The sequence below is a fragment of the Rhyacophila brunnea genome, unplaced genomic scaffold (genome assembly GCF_057557595.1).
Source record: "Rhyacophila brunnea isolate RB1 unplaced genomic scaffold, BYU_Rbru_1.0 scaffold_7, whole genome shotgun sequence".
Classification (NCBI taxonomy): Eukaryota; Metazoa; Arthropoda; class Insecta; order Trichoptera; family Rhyacophilidae; genus Rhyacophila; species Rhyacophila brunnea.
The window spans coordinates 28,043,407-28,069,507 of NW_028233339.1; the positions used below are offsets into that span (position 1 = coordinate 28,043,407).

General features: G+C 32.5%; 2 protein-coding genes across 2 annotated transcripts in view; one reads left to right on the forward strand and one right to left on the reverse strand.

Annotated features, from left to right (window-relative positions):
- Positions 1-907: 907 nt before the first annotated feature.
- LOC147064685 (uncharacterized) lies at positions 908-6,203 on the forward strand. Its single transcript, XM_085957453.1, has 4 exons — positions 908-1,196; positions 1,277-1,412; positions 4,124-4,273; positions 5,885-6,203. The coding sequence occupies exons 1-4, from the start codon at positions 1,108-1,110 to the stop codon at positions 6,125-6,127; spliced, it is 618 nt and encodes a 205-aa protein (XP_085813579.1). The 5' UTR covers positions 908-1,107; the 3' UTR covers positions 6,128-6,203.
- Positions 6,204-16,127: 9,924 nt separating this feature from the next.
- Ttd14 (TRPL translocation defect 14) overlaps positions 16,128-26,101 on the reverse strand; it is a 54,060-nt gene continuing 44,086 nt past the window's right edge. The window contains exons 5-10 of the mRNA XM_085957456.1: positions 23,769-23,897; positions 23,504-23,640; positions 21,565-22,106; positions 20,328-20,527; positions 19,259-19,417; positions 16,128-18,473 (exon numbers count right to left, since the gene is read on the reverse strand). Of these exons, the coding sequence (XP_085813582.1) occupies positions 18,277-18,473; positions 19,259-19,417; positions 20,328-20,527; positions 21,565-22,106; positions 23,504-23,640; positions 23,769-23,897 (1,364 nt within the window). The 3' untranslated portion in view covers positions 16,128-18,276. The remainder of the gene's footprint in view (positions 18,474-19,258; positions 19,418-20,327; positions 20,528-21,564; positions 22,107-23,503; positions 23,641-23,768; positions 23,898-26,101) is intronic.

A 26,101-nucleotide genomic window follows, 5' to 3' on the forward strand; every position in this document is an offset into this window, starting at 1 on the left:
ATATACCAACTGTAGTATTTGTATCCAGAGTGTTGGAGCAGACCCTTTTTTGAATTGCTCCACTCCAGGGTCTGCTCCGCTCCGGGTTAAAAGTTTTAATAGGTAGGCAGGTAGGTAGGTGTTATATGTATACAAAATGCTATTTTTTTTTTAAACAAGTAGTTTTAAAATAAGGCTTATTATTCGTACTTTTCATTACCTATTAATTCTATTAAACAAAACCGTCAGCAAATCGTTATCTGCCTCTTCCGTCAAAAAAGTGAGGCTATTTATCACTTGGCAGTGTTGCCATATTTATATGTAGTGAAGTGAGTTAACAATCCAGAATAACGCACTTGCAACCATTTATCAAGAGCGAGTAAAGTGGTCAGATAGCAACGGTGAAATGGCGAGGTGAGGTATGGATAGTAGTGCGCGTGCCTAGATCCAACCGTTATCTATCTCATTGATAAACCAATTGTCTCAATTTTTGAATGTCAACAATTGGAAGCTGAACAATATTATCATTATGTCGTGTGTGCTCACCATACGCACAATGTCTCCGAAACTTACTACCTATGTCTCTGAAGCTGTTCCAAGTAATAGACATGATGATTTTTTTTGTATTGGCGTTCATAATGCCGAGTTGAAAACTTCAAACTCACGACCCCTATTCCGAACAAGTCTAATCGAGATTAGAGTCAGAAACGAGAGAAAGATTAGTTGGACTGTATTTGTTTGTTGTTTGTATCGGCTCGTGTACCCGTCTCGTATGTCGGATTTGCAAACTGACGATCGTCCAGAATGTACCTAGGTAGTTACTTGATACCACGACGGTCGCGAGTCGCGACACACAGTTTGGCAGCCATGGGAAATGGGAATGTCGAGCATAGATAAGGATAAAATGTGGAGACCGCAATTATTATTCAATTCAATAAGCAGAAGCAGGCAATGTTGGCAGCGCTGTCTGAGTCTGTGACAGTTTTATGACCACTAATCGCTATTATCGCTGTCAGTGTTTTATAAAAATAAACTGATTTCATTAAAATTTTATTTACGATGTTGCTGTTATGAAATGTTATACAGATAAATAATGACATAAATCAGATATTGTATTTACTATATGTCATGAATTCTCTCGTGGCGGACTATGGGACGTCCTCAGGAGAGTCTGAAAGCGATAAATCTGATGTCGATGATAGCTTATCCGATGAAACGTTTGTATTTTTTCTTAATCGATTAATATCTCACTCAGTATTAAATGAAGCAATTGTTTTTATTTTATTTAAACTTTCAGTCAAGACGACATCCGAATCCCGAAACTTCCAAAACCGGATTTTGACGGTTCATCCTCGAAAAAATCGGTATTCTCCAACCCATTTGCAGAAGCAGAGAATGCCAAAAAGGCTATCTTGGAGAAGCATGTTAAAATGGTATAGGTTGACTTGACAGTATTTTTGTTGATTTTTTTACCTGAAATTACTCTACTTAGTCCTATATAATTTAATATCTACATGAGAGTATCAGCATGATGCGTAAAGGTGCACCCAAAGCCTTCGAAGAAAACTTTGTTCTATCGAGACAGCCTAATAACGCCTGTACACATGCATGGAATTACTGTCGACAATCGTGCTTATTTTAAACTATCATGACAATAACTGTTTACACGTAAAAGTGCTGACTGTCTCTCCAATCTCATTCTTCAAGAGTAAGCGAGACGCGAGGTTGTCATTTTATACTACTATCTGACAGGTCATATTGAAAATCGGTTAAGCTCAAAATGAGTAGTTGGTTTTTTTACCGGCATGTTCGCCCCTATCGCTCTACTGCTCAGGCGCAGATCAAAAATAATCTTACTTGCGCGCAATAAATCACAATTTGGAAGCTTCCAATCTTGTTTGATTTATGCACGCAAACTTGCCAACTGCAGGGTAATACATGTTTCCCCATACATTTTCTTACTGTGCACAGTACATCCATCCACGTGTAAACAAGGTATAATAGTGCCTGTACACGTGCATGGAATTACTGTTGGCAATCGTGCTTATTTTAAACTATCATGACAATAACTGTTTACACGTAAAAGTGCTGACTGTCTCTCCAATTTCATTATTCAAGAGTAAGCAAGGTTGTTATTTTATACTACTATCTGACAGGTCGTATTGAAAATTGGTTGAGCTCAAAATGAGTAGTTCATTTTTTTACCGGCATGTTCGCCCCTATCGCTCTACTGCGCAGGCGCAGATCGAAAATAATCTTACTTGTGCGCAATAAATCATCACAATTTGGAATCTTCCAATCTTGTTTGATTTATGCACGCAATCTTGACAACTGCAGGATAATACATGTTTTCCCATACATTTTCTTACTGTGCACAGTACATCCATGCACGTGTAAACGGGGTATAAATCTATAAGAAAGTGAAACTGAAATAAGAGTTACTAAGTAGAACTTAGAATATTAGATTAGTGGCTAGACATTTCGCATTACAGATTCATTTATGTACCTACATCAGAAGTAAAAGGTTGGGTATCAGTTTTTTTTTACGATTAGTTATACACGTCATTCTTAACCTTTTCTTATACCTATATTGGTAAAAGAATGGATGCCCTACAATGAAAAATTACGAAAATTAGTCATTGTATAAAGTCAGGTTTACAAAGTTCTTTTAGAAATCATGGTCAGTCATATACGATATTAGCCGTTGACACGGACTATTACAATAATTTGTTTACATTAATGGTGTGTAAGCATAAAAAAGGTTCGCCACTGCTGCCCCTTGTTCATGGCTGTAATTTTTTCAATGTCTTTCAGTGCCAACGTATCGAATAATAATTTTTCATTCAATTCAACAATAAAAAATTTTTGGAATCGCCAATTAGTTTTGTAATACAAAAGTTTATATGAATTCTTCTAGTTATAATTTAAAACTGTTGGGTGCACCAAACATAAAATATAAGATGTCTACTTTTAAATACATACCATTTGTACTCAATAATTTATATTTTTATTTTCAAAATATAAAAATATGCCCATTTTTACTGATCATACATTTTATATATTAAGCAAAATAAAATTTAACATATATCGGTATTTTGTTTGTATAATATGAGACGTCTAATAACAAAAACTGATAAGTCTACATAATATGGTCAAAATCTAACAAAAAAATCGTCTATATTTCTATGTGCAATTTCACACTAAAACGACACAAAATCAAAGAAAAAAACCTAATGATTTACAGAAACCGATTATTTAAAGAGATATCAATAGATATGTTGACACATCTGATTTTATTTTTCATGAATGTACTGCAAATGGAGTAATTCAGTGCAAAAATGTGCATATTGTTCTTGTTTGAAAATAAAATAAACTAATGTTAAAAACAACTAGTTATGCCTGAGGCCCATAAACGTAATTTCCCACTGATGTTGAATTGAAGCACCTAGTTTCAAAAGCCCCTAAAATGGTTTTAGGTAGTTCTGAGAAAAATGAGAAAAACGATTTTAGGTGGTTTTGATAAAAATAAGAAAAAATCATATCTACTAAATCTGTGAACTTTATATACTTATTTTTTAATTCGTTACATTCTAAAGAGTATTTTGGCTTTGCATTTTAGGGATATTTGAAAAGCACACGCACCCATTTTAGCGGGTTTTGAAATTTACCCTAATTTTTGATCATATGTATTAATGGTTTTTGGCGTTTTATAAAGTTCAATCTTTGGCCATAATATAGGTAATAAAAATATATATCTAAATACATATCTAACTCAAAAATTTTCAAAAACCGTTTTAGGGGCTTTTGAAACCAGGCGCTTCAATTGTAGACTTATGGGTTTTTGTTATTAGACATCTCATAATGTATTTAATTTATCAGTGTCTTAGTTGTACAGTTTTTAATTTGTGCAAACAGCATGCTTGTGACAGGTTTCGACGTTTTAGATATATGCATTGTGTGAAATTACAGATAGAAAAATATAATACATTATATTTTCCATTAGATTTCCACTATATCATGTGGACACCTCATGTCATATTTGCTTTTGAAAATACCCATAATGTTATACTTATCACTTAGTACAAAAAACACTTCAATTCATTGTATCTTACTATCGTGAAGTACATTGGCTTTGAATGTTTAGGTGCCGACCAAAGATAAAGTTGAAATGATAAATGGAAAGAAAATATGCTGGAACTATCGTAAGGGAAGATGTCGTTTTGGACATAATTGCACTTTTGCTCACGATTCAGACCTGCACAAGAGCAAGGAAGAGGTTGACCTTGAGAACCAGGCAAGTCTTAAAATACTACTCAATGCTAAGAGAAACAATAATGCAGAGATGTCACATTATACAGGTGGTTACTGAACATCTGAATATGACACACATAAACGTAAACATAACAAAATAATAAATAAAATAAAAACATAAACGGTAAAACCTCGATTATCCAGTGAATAATGATAAATTTGTATAATCGTAAAAATCATACATAATTTGGAACTACCTTACTAGTTCTGTTACTGATCAATTCCAACGTATCGGTACCCAACCGAATCAATTCTATGTTGCGTTGGGTCCGGACAGGGCTGAATTTAATTTAATTGATATATTATGGAATAATTAGCGCGAAAGGATTAACTAGCACTTTTAGCCTTAAACTTTCATTAGTGTCATATTTAATAGTAATATTTTCAATAGTACATATTTTCGAAAAAAATTAGAATGGTACATACCTTAGAGAGGTCATTATGTAGAATTATATTCATATTATGATTGTAAATATTATTACGTAATATTATGTACATCATTTCCAACACAGTGACTTGAATAAAATTGCAGCATTGCAACAGCTGATGCTTAAATTGACTGACGTTTCTTGGTTAAATGTCAAGTAAGATATTTTATGCCACCATCGTCTTTGTGGGTTAGTCAAAGGCGCGAGTTCGCATGAAGATGGAAACATGTGTACCAACTTAAAGATTGTCCTAATCCTGTGCCGTATCAGTTATTTTAGATAACCGCCTTGCATCCATAACACAATAGGGTTATCTCAGATCCCGGTATATAACGAAAAGGTGTTACGTAGTTGGAATAGATCTGAAGAAACATTCATATTAGAAAGTTTCTAGATTTTTCTTTTTCTTTTTATTCCTTACTTGGAACATTAATTGGTATCCGGGGGAGCAGCTTTACCAATTTAACTACCAACTACCAGTTCAAATTGTTAGAATTCTTGACGCTTGTGTGTGATATGCCGTATATTAAATAAATATCATGTATTTATAAAAATAATTATGAATATGACATTACAATAGGTGATTATAATAATATATACTCCATTATACTCAGTATCAAGTGATATTTAAAATTCAAAGCATTACTGCTCAGTCTACCCATTATTTTCTTCTTAATGTGTCATACGTAAAACCTCGTTAGTAAGAACACTGATAATTCGAAATTCGCCGTAATTCGAAATTTTCCCGAAAAAAAAGTCCCTTGAACATTATTTTCATATAAAACCATACATTTGATTCGAATTTCGTAATTCGAACTGATTTCCGAGTCCCTGACATAAAAAAATATTCAATAAATCGTAATAAAGTACACTATTTCATGAGCCAGTCATTGAAAATTGTGACAGACTTTTCTTAAAAAATCAAAAATTATTTATTTTAAGAAGGTAATAAAAATAATCCTGTCATTTTATGACCCAATTCGGTAGGCACATCTACGATCGGAAATAAAATGAATGAAAATCAAATTTTTTTTTTTCAAAATTTTAATATTTTTCCCCCATACATTTCATAATTCGTAATTCGAATTTTTTTTCAATTTTCGGTCCCATGGAATTCGTATTAACGAGGTTTTACTGTATTATAAATCCTTTGTGACATGTCTTAGGTACAATCTACATTGTTGTGTGAAAGTTCAGGCCAAGGAATGCAGCAAATTCAGACGAGCGGATATCACCCTGGTCAAGCTCCCGAAGATCTGACTCCTTTAGATCCTGAAGAAGAATGGGAGGGTCGTCAGCAAAATAAGAAAAAGAGACCTGGACTTTCTTCTAGTATTGTGCCCGGTAAAAAGGTCATGAAATTGTACAAAAAACAGAAATCTAAAGACTTCAAAATTAGTAATAATTAACATTTGACATTATGAATAAAATAATTGTTTGTTAAAAGTATTAGGAAATAAAAATGATATCTTTAATTATTATTATTAAATTCGTATTTTTAATTCTATGAACCCATGTCTATTCGAACACCACCTTTTTGTTTCCATAAGTCACAACTAGGGCTTCCAATTAACTGGAGGAAAAATACTACCGTTATTTTGCGAATAACTAACCGGGTAACCGGTGATAACCGTCGTATTTAAAAATGAATTTTCAAGTATTTTCGATAATATCTTTTGCACATTTTTCTCTTTGTCTCTACAATTAGACGTGAATTTTAGCCACCTCCTGATAAATGAGATATAACATAATATGTTATCCACTTGCTGAACCTACTACGTGCATGTCCATGCTCTGGATCCAAACACATATTATTGAAAAAGATCATGTGACACGTTATCACTCGCCCATGCGGGTACAGAATATAAATAATTTTATTAATATAAATTGTTGTAGACCTACATAAATATTGTTAAGACATAACAACGTTTTGAATGAATTGAAGTGAGTATTATTTTTGACATTTGTTTTTTATAGCATTTGGTGGCTATAACTTCAGGGGTCTAGGATCATAAGGGCGAAACTACAAAAATGGCTGTTTTGAGTTAAATATTGCATTGTCTTGCTAGAACGCAGTTCTATCATATGTAGAAAGATGAAACTCGTACGTATAGCGGTTTGCCAGATATTTCTCGGCGTATCTACAAATCTACATGGAATTTTAATGTCATATGGGTGAATATCCTCTTACACCTGTGTGACTCTGACATTAATGCCGATTAATCAAGGATACTTCGACGTAAGCGGCGTTTCGCCTTTATGTCACTGACATAAAGTTGTGTTTATGGAAATTTCGTAATTTTTAGTTTGGCGTAAGTTGTCAATTTGACTTAAGTAAACACTTGTTATCGGTTCATATTTGCATATCAACAATGTTTTGGAGAGGTAATGATTGTGGATATGTTTAAACAGAACCAACGTACAAGCATGCGAAGTAAGTAATTACTTATGTATATTTAAGTTATGTTATTTCGACTCCTAACCGGTCAAATTGTTTTTAAATGTAATCTGATTAAATATTTATATACTTACAGCATCATTATAAATCATGTTTTCGCAGATCGAAATACAGAATTGGAAGACGAAGAACTGAATGTTTTGAACTCAAATCATGTACCAGATAATACACCGACTAATGATTATAATTTCAAGGAGAATAACTCTGATAAACAGTTAACCTTGATGAAATATTATAATGAATGGTTCATTGTTCAGATATGGCTTTAACCACTAGCTAATTGTATTAAAAATACGATTTTTTTTCTCAGACATGCATATTATCATCTCGGGAGTTATTTCGTGGTTGCAAAGCTCAAGATAATATTTTCGAGAGTTTCTCCCTGATACGTTACCAGGATGGCCAGCAAAATGACTAATGGAAAATAATGCAGGTTATTCACTCATCATAAAAGACAGAATTGAACTCTATTAGGTATTATGTAATTAATATTTAATATTTTTTTTAGAAAACCGGACTCAAAATATCTGTCTTTTGTATTAAAAATACTATTTATTTTCTTAGACGTGCACAACATCCCAGAATTTACTTCGTGGTTGAATAGTGAAACAGGATTTTTTGAAGAGATTGTACCTGAGCCATTACCAGCACATTCGGAACAATTATTATTGTCAGTGGAAAATATATTAGAACCTACGCATGAACCACCATTATAATATGCTGAATTTAACCATGGTATATACTTCATAATATTATATTATGAAAACAGATAAAAGTCAGCTAATTTCCTGTAGAAAAAACTCATTTACAGCATCTCAGGAGTTACTACGTGTTTGAATAGCTCAACCGGTTTTTTTTTGAAAAATTTAATGGATGCCAGAAGAAATTACAATAAGAAATAATGTTGGTGATGTCCGATAATGTTCAATTCAGAAATAATATTGTGTTCTTGATGAGTTGAATAGTAAACGAAAACGTATTGCTAAGCCCTAGGAATGGAAAAGAAATAAACATATAACTAATAGACAAAACGGAAAGTCATATGTTACAGTTAAAGGTAAGCAAATTGAAGGAAGTTATTTAAAGCCCAAAGACTGTTCTAAATGTCCCAGAAAGTGCAATGAGAATTTTACCGAACAGTACGGCAGACAATGTTGAATTCATATTGGTCCTTAGGCGATATTGAAAAACAAAGACCGGATGGTGCCACAAGATGTTCATTGTTAAACATAGTCATTCCCAAAAATTCCGATAGTTAATCAAATGTTCTTTGAATCCGGGCACTCTCAAATGAAATGAGATTCCTTTCATGCGAGAATCGAAAACTAAAGCATTTGGATATAAATACCATCCATCCGCATGGTACTCTGCTGTTCAGTTGGCACACAAAAAATACAATGTAACTGAGATGGATCAACAAGATTTTCTTGATTTTTCTGAATTACAAAAATGCATATTAAAGAATAAGAAGATTGATTCGGATGGACAAAGTGTCATACGATTCATACGGATTGATACGGATGGAGAAAATATGGATTTGACGAGCCATTCAAAATGCTCCAAGTCATACGAAGAGAAACCAGAATAATTAACCATTCATATTTTCGACTCTAGCCTAAATATAACGCAGCACTTTCCCTCACTGCGAAAAAGATATCAATGGGCATTATTCAGGAAAAATATCATTATTTTTACAATTCTTTAAAGTTGTCAAATCTTGAAAATAATTAGGAAAACATGGATGAAGAAGATGCATAACAAAATTATGTATATAGTTAGATTTAGGAATAGAATTTGATGAAAGATATTTCACCTATGTTTTGTATTATCTATACAGGAGGACCTCGACTTTCGCACATAATTGGTTCCTGAAAAGGTGTGCGAATGTTGAATGTTCGAAAGTAGAGGGAAGTAAAAAAAAAAAATTGTGTGTATTTTGAAATATTTATTTATCAAGTAAATATAAGATGTTTAAGAGACATGTTTAAGTGGGGTATGCGGGTGTTTCTTCTTCTTCTTCTTATTTTAAATGGTAAATCATTAACTTTACAATATTGCTTAACTGCTGGCACGAATGTAAAGTGAACCAATCTTTTAATATTAACGCAGTAAACCAAGGCTTTTTTATTTGATTACTGGAAGCAATTCTTTATCCTTCCCTTTCAATGCTCTGGGATTTTCTGGTTGATAAATTAACATTGGCATCAATTTTAAATCACCAGCCAAGTTTCCACCAAGAAGCAATGTTAATCGGTTTTTAGAAGGTTTATGCCCAGGGGCAACTGATTCTTCCTTAGATAAGAATGTACGACTAGGCATTTTTTCCAAAATAAACCTGTGTCATCTACATTAAATATTTGGCTAGAGGAATATTCTCTATCTTCAATAATTTTGGATAATGAGGAAATAAATTCTTTTGCAGCATCTTTATCCGCATCAGCCGATTCTCCAGTGAATTTAATATAAACCAACCGTTACTTGCTTGAAAAATCGTGTTAGAATCTTCTTTTTCTAGCCTTCCAATCTTTGTACAAACTAAGAGCCTTCGCTTGAATAATTGAAATATTCAGAGGGATATCTTTTTGATGTTGGTCGTCGATCCATGATGACAAATATTTTTCCATTTCATCCATAACTATGCCGTGTCTTTTGGAAACAACCTTTAAAGATAATAAATTTCCACAATTTTGAACGTATTCCTTAAGTTTATTTTTATTTTTCAAAATTGAACATATCGTAGTAGACCTGTTTGTATCATACGAACATCCGATTTAAGCAAAAGATTCACCGCAATCAGCACGTCATGTGAAGTTTATAAGTCCTTGATTTCTTTTTGTTCGTATCAACACTGCAGTTTTTTCCGTTTCTCACTCATGTTTATAAATTTTTAGGGTGAAATATTTCAATTGAAGAAAATTAGCAAAACGCACAACATGACACGCCCGCACGTGCTCCTGCGCAAGACTAAACCTATCCTTGCTAGCTCACAAGCAAAGTGACGGGTGCGAGCAGGATGCAAGTGACGCAAGAAATGCACTTGCTTGTGAGCGAGCAAGAAGGGGATATCTTAACCCCACGGCCAGCGCGACGTTTTAAAAAAACGATTTTTTTTTTGAAATGTGCGAAATAGCGAATTGTGCGAAAGTCGAACGTTCGTAAGTCGAGGTCCGCCTGTATTGTATTAAAAACAATCATTTACCAGTAACCTTATTTGAAAATATTTTGAGAGACAAAAGGGCGAATGTCTCCAATTAATTATATTTTATTTTTTTCCAATCTAACTAATGTCTAAAATGACGATATTGATGCTCTTCATTACTCTTATGAATATGTTACAACAGCTTTAATTTATTATTTTTGTATTTTTACAGTGTGAAATTGTTTTTTTTAACAATAAAAACTATTTTACCATTTATCTCAGTACGGTGTTTTTGTAGTTTCGCTCTTTCGTTTTATGATCCTAGACCCCCGACTTATAAATGGGTGTAACTCTAATAACAGTTCAGACAATAGTTTGACAATGATTGCCCGAAAGAAGACCAATCTCACCATTTTCACGACGAATGGGAAATTGAGGATTTACCTGGGATGATAAAATACAAGACGTGTTGTTTAATTTGTAACGCCTAACTATCTTCAGCCAAATACATAAGTTGAACAATGACAAAGGTAGAGTGTGGTAGATCACTGCATTCTGACATTGGATAGTGGATAGTTGATTACAGCCTACTTCAAATAGGACATGCCTATGGTAAATTAAGTCGTAATCAACATTGACTACTAATAATTGATCTTCTTTTTAATTTGTTTGGCATTTTTTTAATCAATAATTCACAGAGAAAGAATTAATTGTTATCAAGTGCGTAAGGGTACTAAGACTTACGTCATTATTATCAAGTATCTACCTGTCATTTCTAATATGATTTTAATTTCGTACCTACATGATATGAGTCGTATAGTTCCTATATATGATAAGTCAACTTTGATGAAATGTTGGCAAACTAAATATTTTCATTTAATACTACTTCTTCTTATGAAAACCTATGATTGAATTTATATTATGGTGGTGTGTTGTTTTTATACAAATATTCACAATAAAATTAATCATTTTCGTAGCAGTAAAGGACAAATTGACAAAAGAGTGATGGACTTATCGGCATTTGAAACTAACTGTCAAATTTATCGTATTTAAGAACCCAGTAGGTGTGACTTATCGGTCTTTGTTTCTCAACACTAATGATAAGTGGTTGACAAGTATAGGGTAAATAAAAAACAATTATTATTTCAATAAATACAGAAATAATTTGTTAGAATGATTTCATTCATTGGTGATGTGAGAATTTTCGTCAGTAAAATAAAAATCGTATTTTTTTTAAATTTATTTATTATCATAAAAGCTAATACATTAGAACCAATCGAACATAAGTTTTGTCTTCTCTTCATCTAATAGACAAATGATTATTAAAATAAAATCAAAAAAATATTAACATGGTTAGGTAACTTTAAAAGATTTTTTAGGTAAGTGATAGTAGAAAAAGATACACAAATGTAATTACCGTCTTCGCTCCTAAGCAGAGCATATGAACCTCCACAGAGTGAAGGTTATATTAACAGACCCTTTTTTTCGAGGAATGGTTGTTAGCCATTCGCCCAACCCATAGGGCCCTTGCACTGGATCAAGCATACATTGAAAAAACAACATGCACTTTTACACAAATGTACCTATTATGTATAATATTGACACTTACTTACTATCAATAATGTAATCACAATATTTTTTTTTAAATAAACGTAGTCCGAGTAATTTTTAACAGAAAAAAATGTTATAAAAAAATCTTATTAAAAAACCATTATTTTAAACGAGGGAAGTTTACATTCACACAAATTTTATTTTGTGCAGGTAGAACATTTACAAAAAAGTACGGAAATAACTAAAATAAAAACAATTGAACGAGAGAAATTCTCAATCTCCCAGTATTTGCCAACATTTAATGCAAAATAGTCGTATTTTAAATACCTTTCCCGATGATCCACGTTCTTTTTCCATAATTCCTAATTGATGAATCGTTTCCTTGATGTATTTCCTTCCACTTTAGCAACATTCTGGGTAAGATCAGACATTATTTCGTTGTATTTCTACTAAAAACTTGAGACACTTTTGATAACGTGAACTGCTACAACGGCCATGTTGATTTTAGCAAATGCTCGATGCTAATTGGCTGTCTACAAGGTCGCATGGACTTATCGGCCTTTGGAACAAACCGCACCGTGGATTTATCGCCGATAGGAATTCATCGTGATTTTGAAACTCTCTTTTCATATGAATTTATAGCCTTTAGGAACCGATCAACGGAACCAAATTGTGGAGCGCTGGCGGTAGTAAAAAATGTCATCATTATCTCAATTTTGACCAAAAGTGGACTTATCGTATATAGGAACTATACGACTCATATATAAAAAAACATAATGATTACTATTTTTCAAATAACACTTATATACTAGGTATAGGTAAATCATTCTACAGTGGCACCATAGGCGATTCGCGCATGTACTGAATTGCTTGCGGCAATGCCTGTTTCAATGCTAGCAAATAATACCACTACAACTGCAAGCCGCATTTGCCGTACCCATGGTGCCACTGTAAAACGATTTACCTATATCATAGATTAAATATTATAACTCCTAGCTAGATACTAATTTATTTAAAAATATATTGTCACTTAAAATTAATAAAATGTGGTTTGGTTAAGTAGGTAGCTAGTCAATTAAGTAATTAATATGTTATCTCATTTTAGAATTTCATAGCTTCGATATTTTTGAAAAACCCTATCAATGACAACATGAATCTTATTACCTACTTACAGCAATGTAGTGATTAAACTAAGCCTCATGAGGGTATATTATTTGATTTTGCTTTCAATGCTAATGCTATTCAATAATAATTGACACTTTTGAAACAAGTATAAATATTTACGGACAAGTCAAGTTAGTGTACATTTGGCGGATTAAGTAAAAAACCCAAAGAAATTTTGGCTCCCGCGCTATTATTATATTCTAGGAAATTTGACTCGCACAACATCAATAACAATAAGTAAGCCGTTTAAAGGGTAGGTAAGTAGGTAGTAAAGAAATTTAGACAAGCGATTTTATTACTATTGGTGTAAGATACAGGGATTGTTCTGTGGTAAGAATACAGTTGTTGGTGTTTTGTTACGACGTGACGTTTTTGTAAAAGCTTTCACATGCTATTTTAGGTGTTTGTCTCTTTAGTTCATGTGCTTAGGTACCTACTAATAATATTAACCGGTTAACCGTATGAAATTACCCGTTTATCGGTTAGTTTAGAAACCCGCGGTTACCCGGTTTTGGTTATAATCGGTTTGGAAGCTCTATACTGACACCTTCCTAAGGGTGTCATCCCCTAAGGATCTAATTCCACCAGAACCATTGGCAAAGGTTTCCTTTTGGATGATACGTTCACTCATCACAAGTCTAACGAACCATCAAAATATGTTCATCTCTAGTTACACAGAGGACATCATTCGACCATAGATACAAGCAGTAAGGTAAGTAGTCAAAACAATTTGACAAAACATTCGATTTTTCTATGAACTACTTTTAATAACAAGATGTTAGTTATGGTACAATTTTTCTCTACAAAAAAAGCACTGTGTTGTTACATCTAACCAAGTGCAAACTTTACGTTACTACGCCTCCCTTTTAAAACAATCTAATCTTGGCGCCTCCCCCCCCTTTATTTCATTAAATATATTTTTACACAAAGTGCTTTTTTTCTACTAAACAGGCTCGATATATGAATTTCATTGCATCTAATGCAGAAAATTCCATTTCGCATAAATATGATATTACGAATGGTAGCAGTACTTGCATTGTTTTTCTTGACAAAGTATTATAATATTCTTCAGTTTGATTCAACCAAAATTGAACAAAGGTTTTTTGTTTCCATAAAGGTACGAGTAGCTATTTTTATTAGTTAGGAAATACACCACAAATAATTATAAAATAAAATTCTACGTGTGAATTATCATCAATCACACACACAACATAATCACATCAAATTGTATCACACAGACACATATATTACAATATGTTAATATGTTAATACGCCGGACCCCCAGGCTGGAGCCCTGTCACCCCCCCTCTTGTGGGGGCCATGCACAATAGTATAGAAATGAGGTATAATAAAATTAGTCTCCATATCTTCATACAGCTTTGCAAGCAACCTAACTTTTGTAGGACTGTTTTTTTATGTAGTTTATAAGATAACTAGCTGCCGTTTTATGAACTATGCACTTGCAAACTGCAAACCTGTGGCTACATTATTGTGTTAAACTTTTCGCGCCTCCCTTTGCAACAGTCCGTGCCCCCCAGTTTGGAAATCGCTGATCAAACCAGTGAATTTTTGACCTGCCTCACATTGGATTGCTGGTTCATTGTTGTTCATACTGAGCACATAAGCTAGCCAGTGCAGATTTGCAATCTGAATTGATTGAACTGCCTGTAATCTTCATAATATAGATAATTATATTATCTACCTTCTTGCCATTGCCACCCTTGATTATGCCAAAAATACAGCAAAAATGTTCAAGGCTCATTCAATTTGCAGAGTTATTTTCCAGGTTTCCGAGGTTTTTAATTGTAGCATTTTTATAATGAAAGGTGGAATTTATTAAATATTTACTTAATTGCACATTTTCTGAATATTTATAGTAAAATTATTGCAATTAACATTTAGAATTCTAAGTTCCAACGAAAAGAGTTTTTTATTTTTATATAAAGCCTTAGGCATGGTTATTCTCAATCCACAATAAAAAAACATTATGTTAAGAGTAAAATGAATTAAAACTACTAAGTAGTAGATAGAATCTGATTAAAATTTCTCGTCTACGTTCTGTATATGTGTCTACAACAGTGCGTCATCCAATTGTCCCATTTCCTTTAGATTGGCTATTAGCCATTCCATTACACCAACCCATGGTTCTTGCTTTGAATCAAACACAGATTGATAATACGACCCGCGCCCATTGCTCCACTGTGGAGCCATATCTATATATATTTTTATAAGTATCGCTATGGTTGGGTGGTATATTATCTATGGTTGAATGGCAGAATGACAGACCATGGGTCATGGCTTTGAATCTGGCGTCTGGCAAATTCGAACGTTGTATTTAAATGTTTGGATGTAATAGGGTGAGTGAATGAGAAACAATCGTTTTTTGTGGAATAAAAACCACTCAGAAACTTCCCCTTCAGATCAATATAAAATAAGATAAATCAGTATAGAAGAAAATTATTGTATAGATAGCCTAAATATACAAAAGTGACATTGAAAAAGACACATTGTCTACGGATTAAGTTAGCTAAGTCAATCTCGTAATTTTTGTGTTTATAAAGTATCTATAATGTGCTGGCCTCTGTAAATATGACTCAAATCCTGCCACTAATCTGTCCAGATCATGTTAAACATCAGAAATGCATTCGCCTTATATCAGGGTAATCTTTGCTAATCACCTGGAACAGTTTAGTGGAACTGTGCTCATACCAATCACAAGCGTTCTTAAGCCAGGTAAATACGGCATAATCATGTGCTACGTTCACTGTTGATTTATGAAAAAATCTGTACTTCTGGCTTTCAATGTGGCTAAAGTAATGCAGTTTACATACCTCTTTTGGTACTATGCAGAACTTCTTGGTCCTTTTGTCACAGACAGTTCAAGGAATTTTGAGGATAAGTCTAGTCATATCTCGCAAGCCTTGACTCTGCGTGATATCTCCCGGATTAACATACATACCTTTATGCTGTAGAAAAGGATCGGGAGAACATAACAGCGAACCATATGCAGTCCACGTTAAGGTCTCGATCGCTATCGGGGCACGGCATTGCCTCTTGCATTCTTTTGTGGGAAAATGTAGGAAAGTGAAACCAAATATTCCTCTGAGAAAAGCATGTTTATTTTGTGACAACAGTAATTAATAATTACTCATGAGTGACATTGATCATTAGGTTTAATTTCATCTATGAAACTACACTTCTATTGTTGTTCAATTAGGTATTCGAAATATTTTCATCTACTACTTATGAAACCAAAGTATAGATAGGTATGTACTGTTATTATGCCGTGCTAATCAACATTATAATCTCTATACAAAAAAAACAGTACATCGAACAATAGATCTACCATAGAGATAACACTTTTTTATATTGGGCATATCACATTAATAGCTAGTAAATAATAACACAAGTTTAATATATAAAGTCAACTGATAATGAAGTTACAAAACCGCTTGCATAGTTCATTCTGAAACAAATTAATTGTATCCAATATTTTTGCAAAAAAAAACTATTTCACATCACTGTAACACTAACATATTCTTCAATTAAAATAGTTTTACTATATAACAAATTTAATTATAGGTTTGTAAAATTCATCACTCGGTGTGGATCGAGTGGATTAAATTCATTCCTTCTATGTAATCCACCGCCAAGTAAAAGTTGGCAAATATTATGCAAAGCATGAGTTGTATAGGTACAACGAGACCCGGGGCAACCGTTAAAATGAGTCTTTTAAAAGTCTTTTTTGTAAAAAATTAAAACCCTTTTGGTTTTTATTAAAAAACAATTTAATATTGTGTCAATCAATATGATTGATATTATGCTATGTAGTGATAAATTAAAATTGCCATGCATCAAAAAATACACACGGTGAGAATAATAATGTATAATAATTAATTGCTTACAAGAGAATCTATGAATAAATTTCATATTCCTCCTGACAAAAAAATTTAAATCAAAGCGTATTATCATAAGAGTTGTATGCAGAGTTTCTAAAATAAGCGCAGTAGTAACAAAATAATTCGAGATAAGATTTCATTCGCTGTGTAAGTAAGTACATACTCATAAATCTAGTTCCAAAAATATTGGTAACAATTGATAGTCTATACAATTTTTTCATTATAAATATATTCATAATAATAAATCACCACAGGTACTTCTCGTCTGACATAGGAAAATGACCTCAAACAGTTATATTTTTTACAATATATACACATAATGAGTGTAATGAGTCAGATTTTTTTCCCTATAATTTTCATTTTTTTTTGCTATCAAAATATCGAATGAATAAGGCAATGCTTATTTAACATGCAAAAATACGATCACACAGAAAATTGGTCAAACAAATGAGAAATGTCATTGAAAACATTTGATTTTTTTACAATATTAAATCAAATATTTACAAGTCGTAATACATAATATTAATACAAATTTACAAAATACATGAGGTGCAGTCATATATAATTTAATATACAATACAATTTAAATATTTGACGCCTCAATAAAACAGCAAAAATTGCAGTAATTTACATTGCTTGATTAAAACAAAACGTGCTGTCGTGACATCTGACTGACCCCATATTTTAGGATTTTTGTAAATTCATTGAAAAGTTCATGACTAATTATTATTAAAAAGTGATTTTATTGGCTGACTAGTAGATGATAAGTAAATAGTACATATAAAAATAGTTTATTAATGCTTTAAAACAGGTTCCACCGCACATCGCGTTCGGTAAATAAGTACATCATTATATTTATTGAATTCATCGCGTTCTCCGTTCTATGAGAACATTGAAATTTACACACAAAAAAGAAAAATCACAATAACATTATTTATAATCATAGAAAATCAACCATCGAAAGCCGCTTCATAATTGGAATGGATTATGCGACTGCAGACCAATACACGTTGAATACTTTTTTTAAACTTCCAGTGGACATTTAACAATTTATTCTTCTTGTTGCAACTTTATTTGATTTTGTCTAATTAATTCATTATAAATCATTACTTAATGAATTGTTCGCTTGATCTTTTACAGCAGAATATGGTCCAATTTCACAGCTGTATAAATAAATAATAAATAAGCAACTAAATGGAAATTAATACTATGTTTATGAAATTACTTTGATATGTAATAAATAATTATTATTTTTGATAATCAGTTTATAAGAGTCAGTGCATTATGTATGTAGTAAATATGAGTGAAAATAAAATAAAATCAGACAAAAAAATGTGGTGTATTCAATCAATTACGCCCATTGCAGATGCTCACTCTGTTTTCTTTTGCAGGCGAGAGGTCTTTGCACATGATGCCGTTTCTTTTACTCTCGGGTGAATGATTATTCGAGTTTCTCTCATTGGGAGATTCACCATACGACTTCTTCTTGTTCGGAGAGGTATTCACATTTCCATTGGCGAGCTTTTCACCTTTCGTATTGGTATCTGTAAAAAAACAATAGATTATTTGAAATATTTCAAAATTATAATTGCGGCATCTATATCCAAATATCAACAAGAATACAATTCAAAGTAATGTATTCAGAAATTATCGCAATATGTAAATATAAGTAAAATAAAATTGGACATATCGGCGTTTATTTAAATTTTTTCACTTTCAAGTTTTAAAACATATTTTTCACTGTTTTCGTCGGTTTATAATAAAAGTTTAAAGTTTATAATAGATCATTTCGATATTGTGTGAAATTACATAATATAGTACAATATAATTTTTATTAGATTTTGACCTTTTGTAGACTTATCGTTTTTGAAAATAGACACCTCAATTTAATATGTAATAAGTTAGATAAATGTCATTCATAAATATAAGGAAATAATGGTAAGAACCGAAGACGTTAAAGAAAACCTTCTTCAATGGGGATGGGGATGTAGCCTTTATAACATATGCATGAAAGTGAAGCAGATAATAAGGTTAGTAGGCTAGTGATGAAATAGGCCGCAAGTCATTCTGCAAAGACTGGAATGAAATAACAAAGCCTAGTATTAGTATAACAAGCATGAATGAAATTTTTTTTATACATTGAACCATAATGCCAGATTTCACTAATCCCGGTATTGGGAACACTATTACCTAAATCCTATGATTTGAAATAGACGCTCATAGTTTAAATCGGACAATGGCACACTACTGTTTTAGAATACTAAGAAAAATCTATTCTAAATTAAATTATTCGATATATTAAAGTAATGAAAACTGTATGTAATCATACCATCGATTTTTGAATTCTGGTTGATTCCATTTCTTTTAAGCTCTGATGAGTTATTCAAGATCGGTTCGACTTCGCCGTTGAACATCTTTGGAGAGGAATTTGAACCACTCTTGTCACCATAAAGACTGGAATTTGATGGGGATTTGGTATCTCTCTTATCTGTAAAATAAACAAGACTCAATTGATTCTCAAAATATAGTGAACGATCAACAGAGAATATTATATCTGTACCTCCGAGCCGCTTGTACAATTTTGCAGAAAATTAGTTCAGTAGCTTGCACCTTTAGTATCATAGCTAATTCACTGTTTGAGTCTATTCATGAAGAAAGCAGAAATTCCTAAAATTGAAAGTGCATTGACATTAAGCGGCTGAAAAATCTTAAATTGTGTTTCAGAAAAGTGTTCTTTTTGGACATTGCACGATAGACAGGCTCTCAGGTTTCAAAAGCCAACTAATAATATTATAATTTATAATAATAATTATAGTGTCATATTATTAATACATTATATAACTCTATGAATCCAAGTGTTTACATGGTAGGACACAGTTATAATCCTTTTGAAATAAGTTTTTGTTGATTCTACAATGTCAAGTTTTTGCTGTTAACAACTCTTTGAATGTGTTTGTAGCATGAATCAGCTGTCAACATAAATAACTAAATATTTTCACATTCAAGTTTCAAGCTCATTACATATTGTATGTATAACTAATTAACACGCACACAATCTCTTAAAATTGTTTTATTCAAACTTCAATGGAAATCGACAGTCCAACAAATGTAAAATGTCTAGAATATTTTCTATTTTTTGTGTTGTGGGTATATACTTATTGTTAAGAAGCTATATTAGACTTTGAAAGTTTATGGAAAATTTGAATACATAGTAGTATGTGTGTAATCTTTGATAAATTACATTAGTAAATTTTATGAAACAAACTTTAAATGGGTACTATATTATTTGAATAGTTTGGATAGGTCAAATGAAAGAATTAACCAAACTAAAACTAATACCTATTTCAAATTTACTAATGTTGTTCTAAACTTTTATAAAAGGACAACAGAAAACAAACCATGAAGCGTTCCATTCACAATCCGGTCTTGGCCGAACTGATTTTCCTTCCAGTCTGCTTTTAAAGACAGATTGAACATTGAATACTTGGGTTCCCCAGTCACTTCCTTTTCAATTTTTAGAAGCTTGTGAGGCAAAAGATCAAGAAGTTGCGCCTTCTCATGGGAGGTGTATGTTTCAAGCAGCATCAGGCCTTCGCATCTACAAAGAAAATGTTTAACATCATATTATTATAAATTTGACAAAATAACTACATGACTACTACAAAATGCCTCGAATTTTGACTAAATAAATAACTTCTAGCATAGATTATTTGATGAATTATTTATATTTCGTTTTCTTTCTCATTCATACATTATGACGTATCAGGAATTTTATTAACATAAACTTTTAGTAATTAATATATTCAGTTCTTGAAACTGAGATGAGTAATGATGACTTATCGGTATGCCTTTTCTGTAAAGGTGATTATAAATACTATAATATGTATTTTTTCCGACTATGTCCGATCCTAATAAGATCATATGGTCCTTCACAGAGTGGCCGTATAGCATTGATATAAAAAACGACGCGTTGCTAATGGAGCATTGCAGAAAGTAATGTTTCAATTTTATTAGATGCAATATGAACATTAATTTGATATTGATTGTTACGAGTTGATACTTACGACCACATAACATATTTTTGAATCTTTTTGGATTTTTAATAAAAAAAAAAAAAATCCGACCATGTCCGATCCTTATAAGATCATATGGGCCTCCTCCACAGAGTGGAGGTAAACAGATTTTATTTTTACGAGAAATGGATGTCAGCCACTTGCTCAACCTATTAGGTCCGTACTCTGACTTAAACATAAAGTAAAAAACAATATGTGTATTTGTCAGACCCAGGACACTATAGGCCAACACTTAAGCCGTGTGGCCATCGTGGGTGCTCGCCTGCCTATATATATATCAATCAGTCAGTGGTTAGATATTATGTATCCAGTCTTTTTTCAAATTGAGTTATTATAAACAAAATGCCTGTCTGCATCATAACCTTTATGCTGTAAAAATATATGTCAAAATAAGGGGTATTTGAGAACATTCAAATACATTAATGTCTGTTTTGCCTTTGATTTTAAATTAATTGGAATCTTAAAAAATCGATTTTCTCTAAACATACATAACTGAACATATGACATCTATGCACGAACCTATTCACAATGAGATTAAATGACTAAATATTCACATGCTTACCTTGAATGGCATGGTTTTTGATAGATGTCCAATTGATAATATTGATTGTTGAGAATGAAACATCTTCGCTTCTTGTAAATTGTGAAGTGTGAATCGTCTTTTTGAGTCTCCATATTGTTGTAGTCTCTGTGCGTGAGTAGGGTTTTCACCTCTACCGACTGACCATATAATTGCGGGCGCCGGATTGTATGAATGTACGACCAGTGATTGTTTTGCCCCCTTTTCCTCAGTCGGGCTTGCATCATATTTGCCGACTGAAGATAGTTATGAACAACATCGAAGTCTTGGAACGGCGGGAACTCCGAATCCGGAGGCAGGGGTCCTTTGACCAGGAACTTGAGTTTTCTGGAGTTGTGCAGCAGTCTGTCGCCGGTGTCTAATCCTACTTTTTGGCATACACACGCAATCATGCGCTTAATTTTTGATTCAAAATCAGTTGAGTTGTCGATGACATCAAAGTACGGATGTCCGATCCAAGACGCTGCCGCCTTGAGGTCCAATTCTCGGGCCAGTTCAACGCCCTCCGACCGACATGCATGATCCTACAACAAATATAAAAGAAGAGAATGTATTAACAGAAATAATTTTATTGTTAATTTATAACATGTTATGACTATAGCATAAAATATACCAGCAGCAAGGGGTGGAGGTAGGCTGTTAAGGTACAACATAAACTTTGTTATACTTCTTTCATTGAACTGAGAATACAAATTGCTGGTTAGTTATTGAAATTCAAAAATTCACCCCATGCCACTGATGGGAATATATAAATGCATTGCTGACGTGTGTTTGAAGCACTCACAGGATAGATTAATAAGATAGAAAGTCACCACCATGACCATGGACCAAGGTTTTGAAGCAGGGTTCGCTTTATTACTTAAAAATAAAAGTGTACTTATGTTGCAGGTTTGATACCATAATCAAGACAACTTTGAATATTTTATTTATATGATAAATTTTCCTCTGATGTGACTATGCATGCATATGAAATAATAATAACATCTAGAAATCCTTGTTTCAATTCATTTATTTTTCCAGTGGAATACATATTTGAATAGTGGGATCTTGTCATTGAGTTCATTGTTCCTCATTGAGAGAATAACATGACAATCGAATCACTCTCGGAAAACTTCTTCTTTCCTTAGCTTCTCTGATTTAGGTGTTGGCTTCTTTGATGGATTCATTCCTGGAAGCGATCTCGTGAAATAACTCTTTAACAAAACTAATTCCAGTTATATGTGTCAATGTTTATTCTCTCCTTATTCGTTGATGTCCCCTCAATAATATTATTTGGAGAACTTTATATTGAAGAAGCAAATATGCGATTTTTCTTTTTCTCTCTCACTATTTTGAAAAGGAACAAAGGTCGTTTGTTCATCGCGTGCATGCTACCTGTGCTCCTGCATGGCTGTGAGACGTGGTATCTCACAAAGCTTCAAAGGTCTCGGCTTTTGAGCTTTGAGAATCAATGTCTCCGCTGAATCTTAGGGGTTCACTGGTACGACAGCATTACAAATACTCAAGTTCATGAGCGAACATGGCAGTCCTCGGTAATTGAGGTAACCATGAAGATATGCTTCACGTAGCTGGGACATGTGATCCGGATGCCGCCAAAGAGAGCAACACTTTGTACCCTTGTGGCACAGCCTCAAGGGTTCCTTCACCATGGCTGGCCCACTCTACAGCGGTGCTACAAAACCGACCTAAACACTGCAGATATGACATAGCGGGAGGCTCGTGAGTTGGCATTGGACGGAGGGAAATGGCACGAGCTTGTGCTTGCCCTATGCTCCAACGCGGGGGCTTGACAGGGTGATGTAGTAGTAGTAGTATTTTTTTGTACAGAACAGGTTGGATCCACTGAATAATAATAGATTTTTATAAATATTTATAAAAATTTATAAATAAAAATCTCTATATACATTAAGCAGTTTCTTACCTCAGTGACATAGAAGTTCTCAGCTCCATTAGCGGCAGACACCATATGAATGATATGATTGTATCGGGTGTCCCGAAGATCGACATTGTTCCAATTATTACCTGACATCATACGCTCCCATTGCTCAGTTGATATAACTGCAAAAATGAATATATATGTAATCAAATTACAGCGGTTTGAAAAAAATTTCTTTGTCAACAGTACTAACAAAGAAATAATTGAAAAAAAATGCATGACAATATGGATTATTATTATTTATGCTCACATGCACTTGCGTCCATTGCGCCTCGGTCGCATATTATTAGACAGTCTTTCTGGCATGTTTTCCCCATTTCGAAAAACGTATTTTCAATTTGGATCATTGTCTTCAGTAAGTTTTCTTGAAAACTGAAAGCTGAAATTGGAAACGTGACGTTATTAAAATAATCATATAATCATACATTCATACTTTCATAATCTAGAGATCTACATAATATAGCATCAAAATGGCTTGAAAGGTGTGAAATATGGTAATAATATAATACAAAGCATATTTTCACGAATGAGATACCATAAATAATTATTGTTGAAAGTCTTTACAAGCGGGAAAAGAATAATGTTGCTAGCAAAAAATTTACACATTACAAGCAATAAACAATAGTATAAAAAAAAATGTATAATATTGATAAAAATATTACTTTGTTTGCATTTTTACACAAACATAAAAAGAAAACCATGTAATGTGATTTAGTGAGTGTGCATGCTGTCTATTATTTTTTGATACATCATCATATTCATCAATGAATATAATAAGAATTAATAATAAAACAAAATCAAATATATTATGTATGACATCTATAACATATACTTTTACAAAGCATTTTATACAATTAAATCTATCCACAGTAAAATAAACGTCAGCCGCAAATACTCGATACTAAACAATTAGTCAACATTTATTTACTATCAACGCGAATTTGCTAAACATAACAAAATACAATTGCCTCAAATTATGAATCGATTTATTATTCCAATGTAAGTATGAAATTATAACGTGAGAAATTAGAAACACTTTTAAATGGTTTGAAACTATTAGTCTGTGATAGTAGCCAACTAATATTTGTATGAAAAATTCAGAAGTTTCAATGCAAAAATGATATTTAAAATAAACAGAATATGTTCAGGTTATACTAGTATACATTATCGCATGTTTACTATTTATGTTAGATATATTATGAGTATGACACATTGCTTACTGTCTAAGTGCGTTTTGTATAATCGTTTACCTACTTTCAACAGGTAGTCTTCACCACTGGTAAATGTAAAGTGTGATTGATTGACTCAACGCCTTCGCTACTAATTTATATTATTTTCCATGATTGGAAATTAATTGCAAATAAAAATAAGTAGGCTTAAATGTGACCGGCGAGTCTGTAATATACTTGACTTCAAACAGGGTGAATAAAGATTTGGTATTATTTGTTGGAGATTAGATCCTGTATTCCAGGGGTTTTGGACTTATTAGGTAGTAAATTTAATAGTGTATGATACATTATAAATGCACAAACCATTGAACAGATTAATAAAATAGAAATGAGAAAGCCGGTCGCCATGGAACAAGACTCTGAAGCCAGTCTTCGTTTATTACTTAATGACAGTTAAGCCATAAAATGCAAGAAACACAAAGCTCATAGTGTGACTCCAAATATTATCTATATTGAATAGGTATGCGTTTCGTTTCCGTGACAAACTTAAATGTATATTATTATGATACAGACGTAACTATTGAAAAATAACATTTTCTTTAACAATTTGTTTAACGGCCCACATGCTCGTCGTAGGTCGAAATTGAGTTTTTATTGTATTTTCAAACCATGATCCTGGACACTCCTTAAACGTTGTAGATAATCTATTTATATAATTTTGAAGCCTTATTATCCTTTATAGTTATTTTAAACATTTGATGACTGCATAAAGTATTTTTATTACATAAAATAGTATTCTTTTAAACCTCTCGCTCTAATGTTTCAGAATATAGTCATATTTCGGTACATAACTGTGCAGTGGTGTTAAGATTTTTTACATTTATTAATTTTTAAACGCATTTATAAAACCATTAGTATAATTTATTACGAGATAATTTTTGTAAAATATTCACGATAAAAAATTATATTGATAATCTCTGTGATCCCAAATTTGACAAGAATTAGACATTTTATTATTAAAAAAATCGGCAAGATTAACACATTTGAAGATGATTCTAAAGACACCTGTTATAAGCTATGTCTTTGACCATTCAAGTGTGATAAACATCTTATGAATAATGATTGATTTATAATAATTATTGACCTAAGAATAAGGTAGTGTTTTTTTGAAATACGCCATTTCTTTTGTCATTCCCCAGTGGTTAAGCTACAACATACGGCCATAGCCATAAATTGACAAACTATAATCAAAGTAGGGAGTAAAATTATGTTAACGCGCGTGTTTGAACATGTACCTAACCGATTTTTTTAAAAAAAAATTTTAAACGGTACATGTTCAAACACGCGCGTCAATATCATTTTACTCCCTACTTTAATTATAGTTTGTCAATTTATGGCTACGGCCGTATGTTGT

Coding starts and splice junctions, on each gene's coding strand:
- LOC147064685 (XM_085957453.1), top strand. CDS start 1,108: ATGAATTCTCTCGTGGCGGACTATGGGACGTCCTCAGGAGAGTCTGAA. Junction 1,197..1,276: donor GATAGCTTATCCGATGAAAC/GTTTGTATTTTT, acceptor TTAAACTTTCAG/TCAAGACGACATCCGAATCC. Junction 4,274..5,884: donor AGGTTGACCTTGAGAACCAG/GCAAGTCTTAAA, acceptor GACATGTCTTAG/GTACAATCTACATTGTTGTG.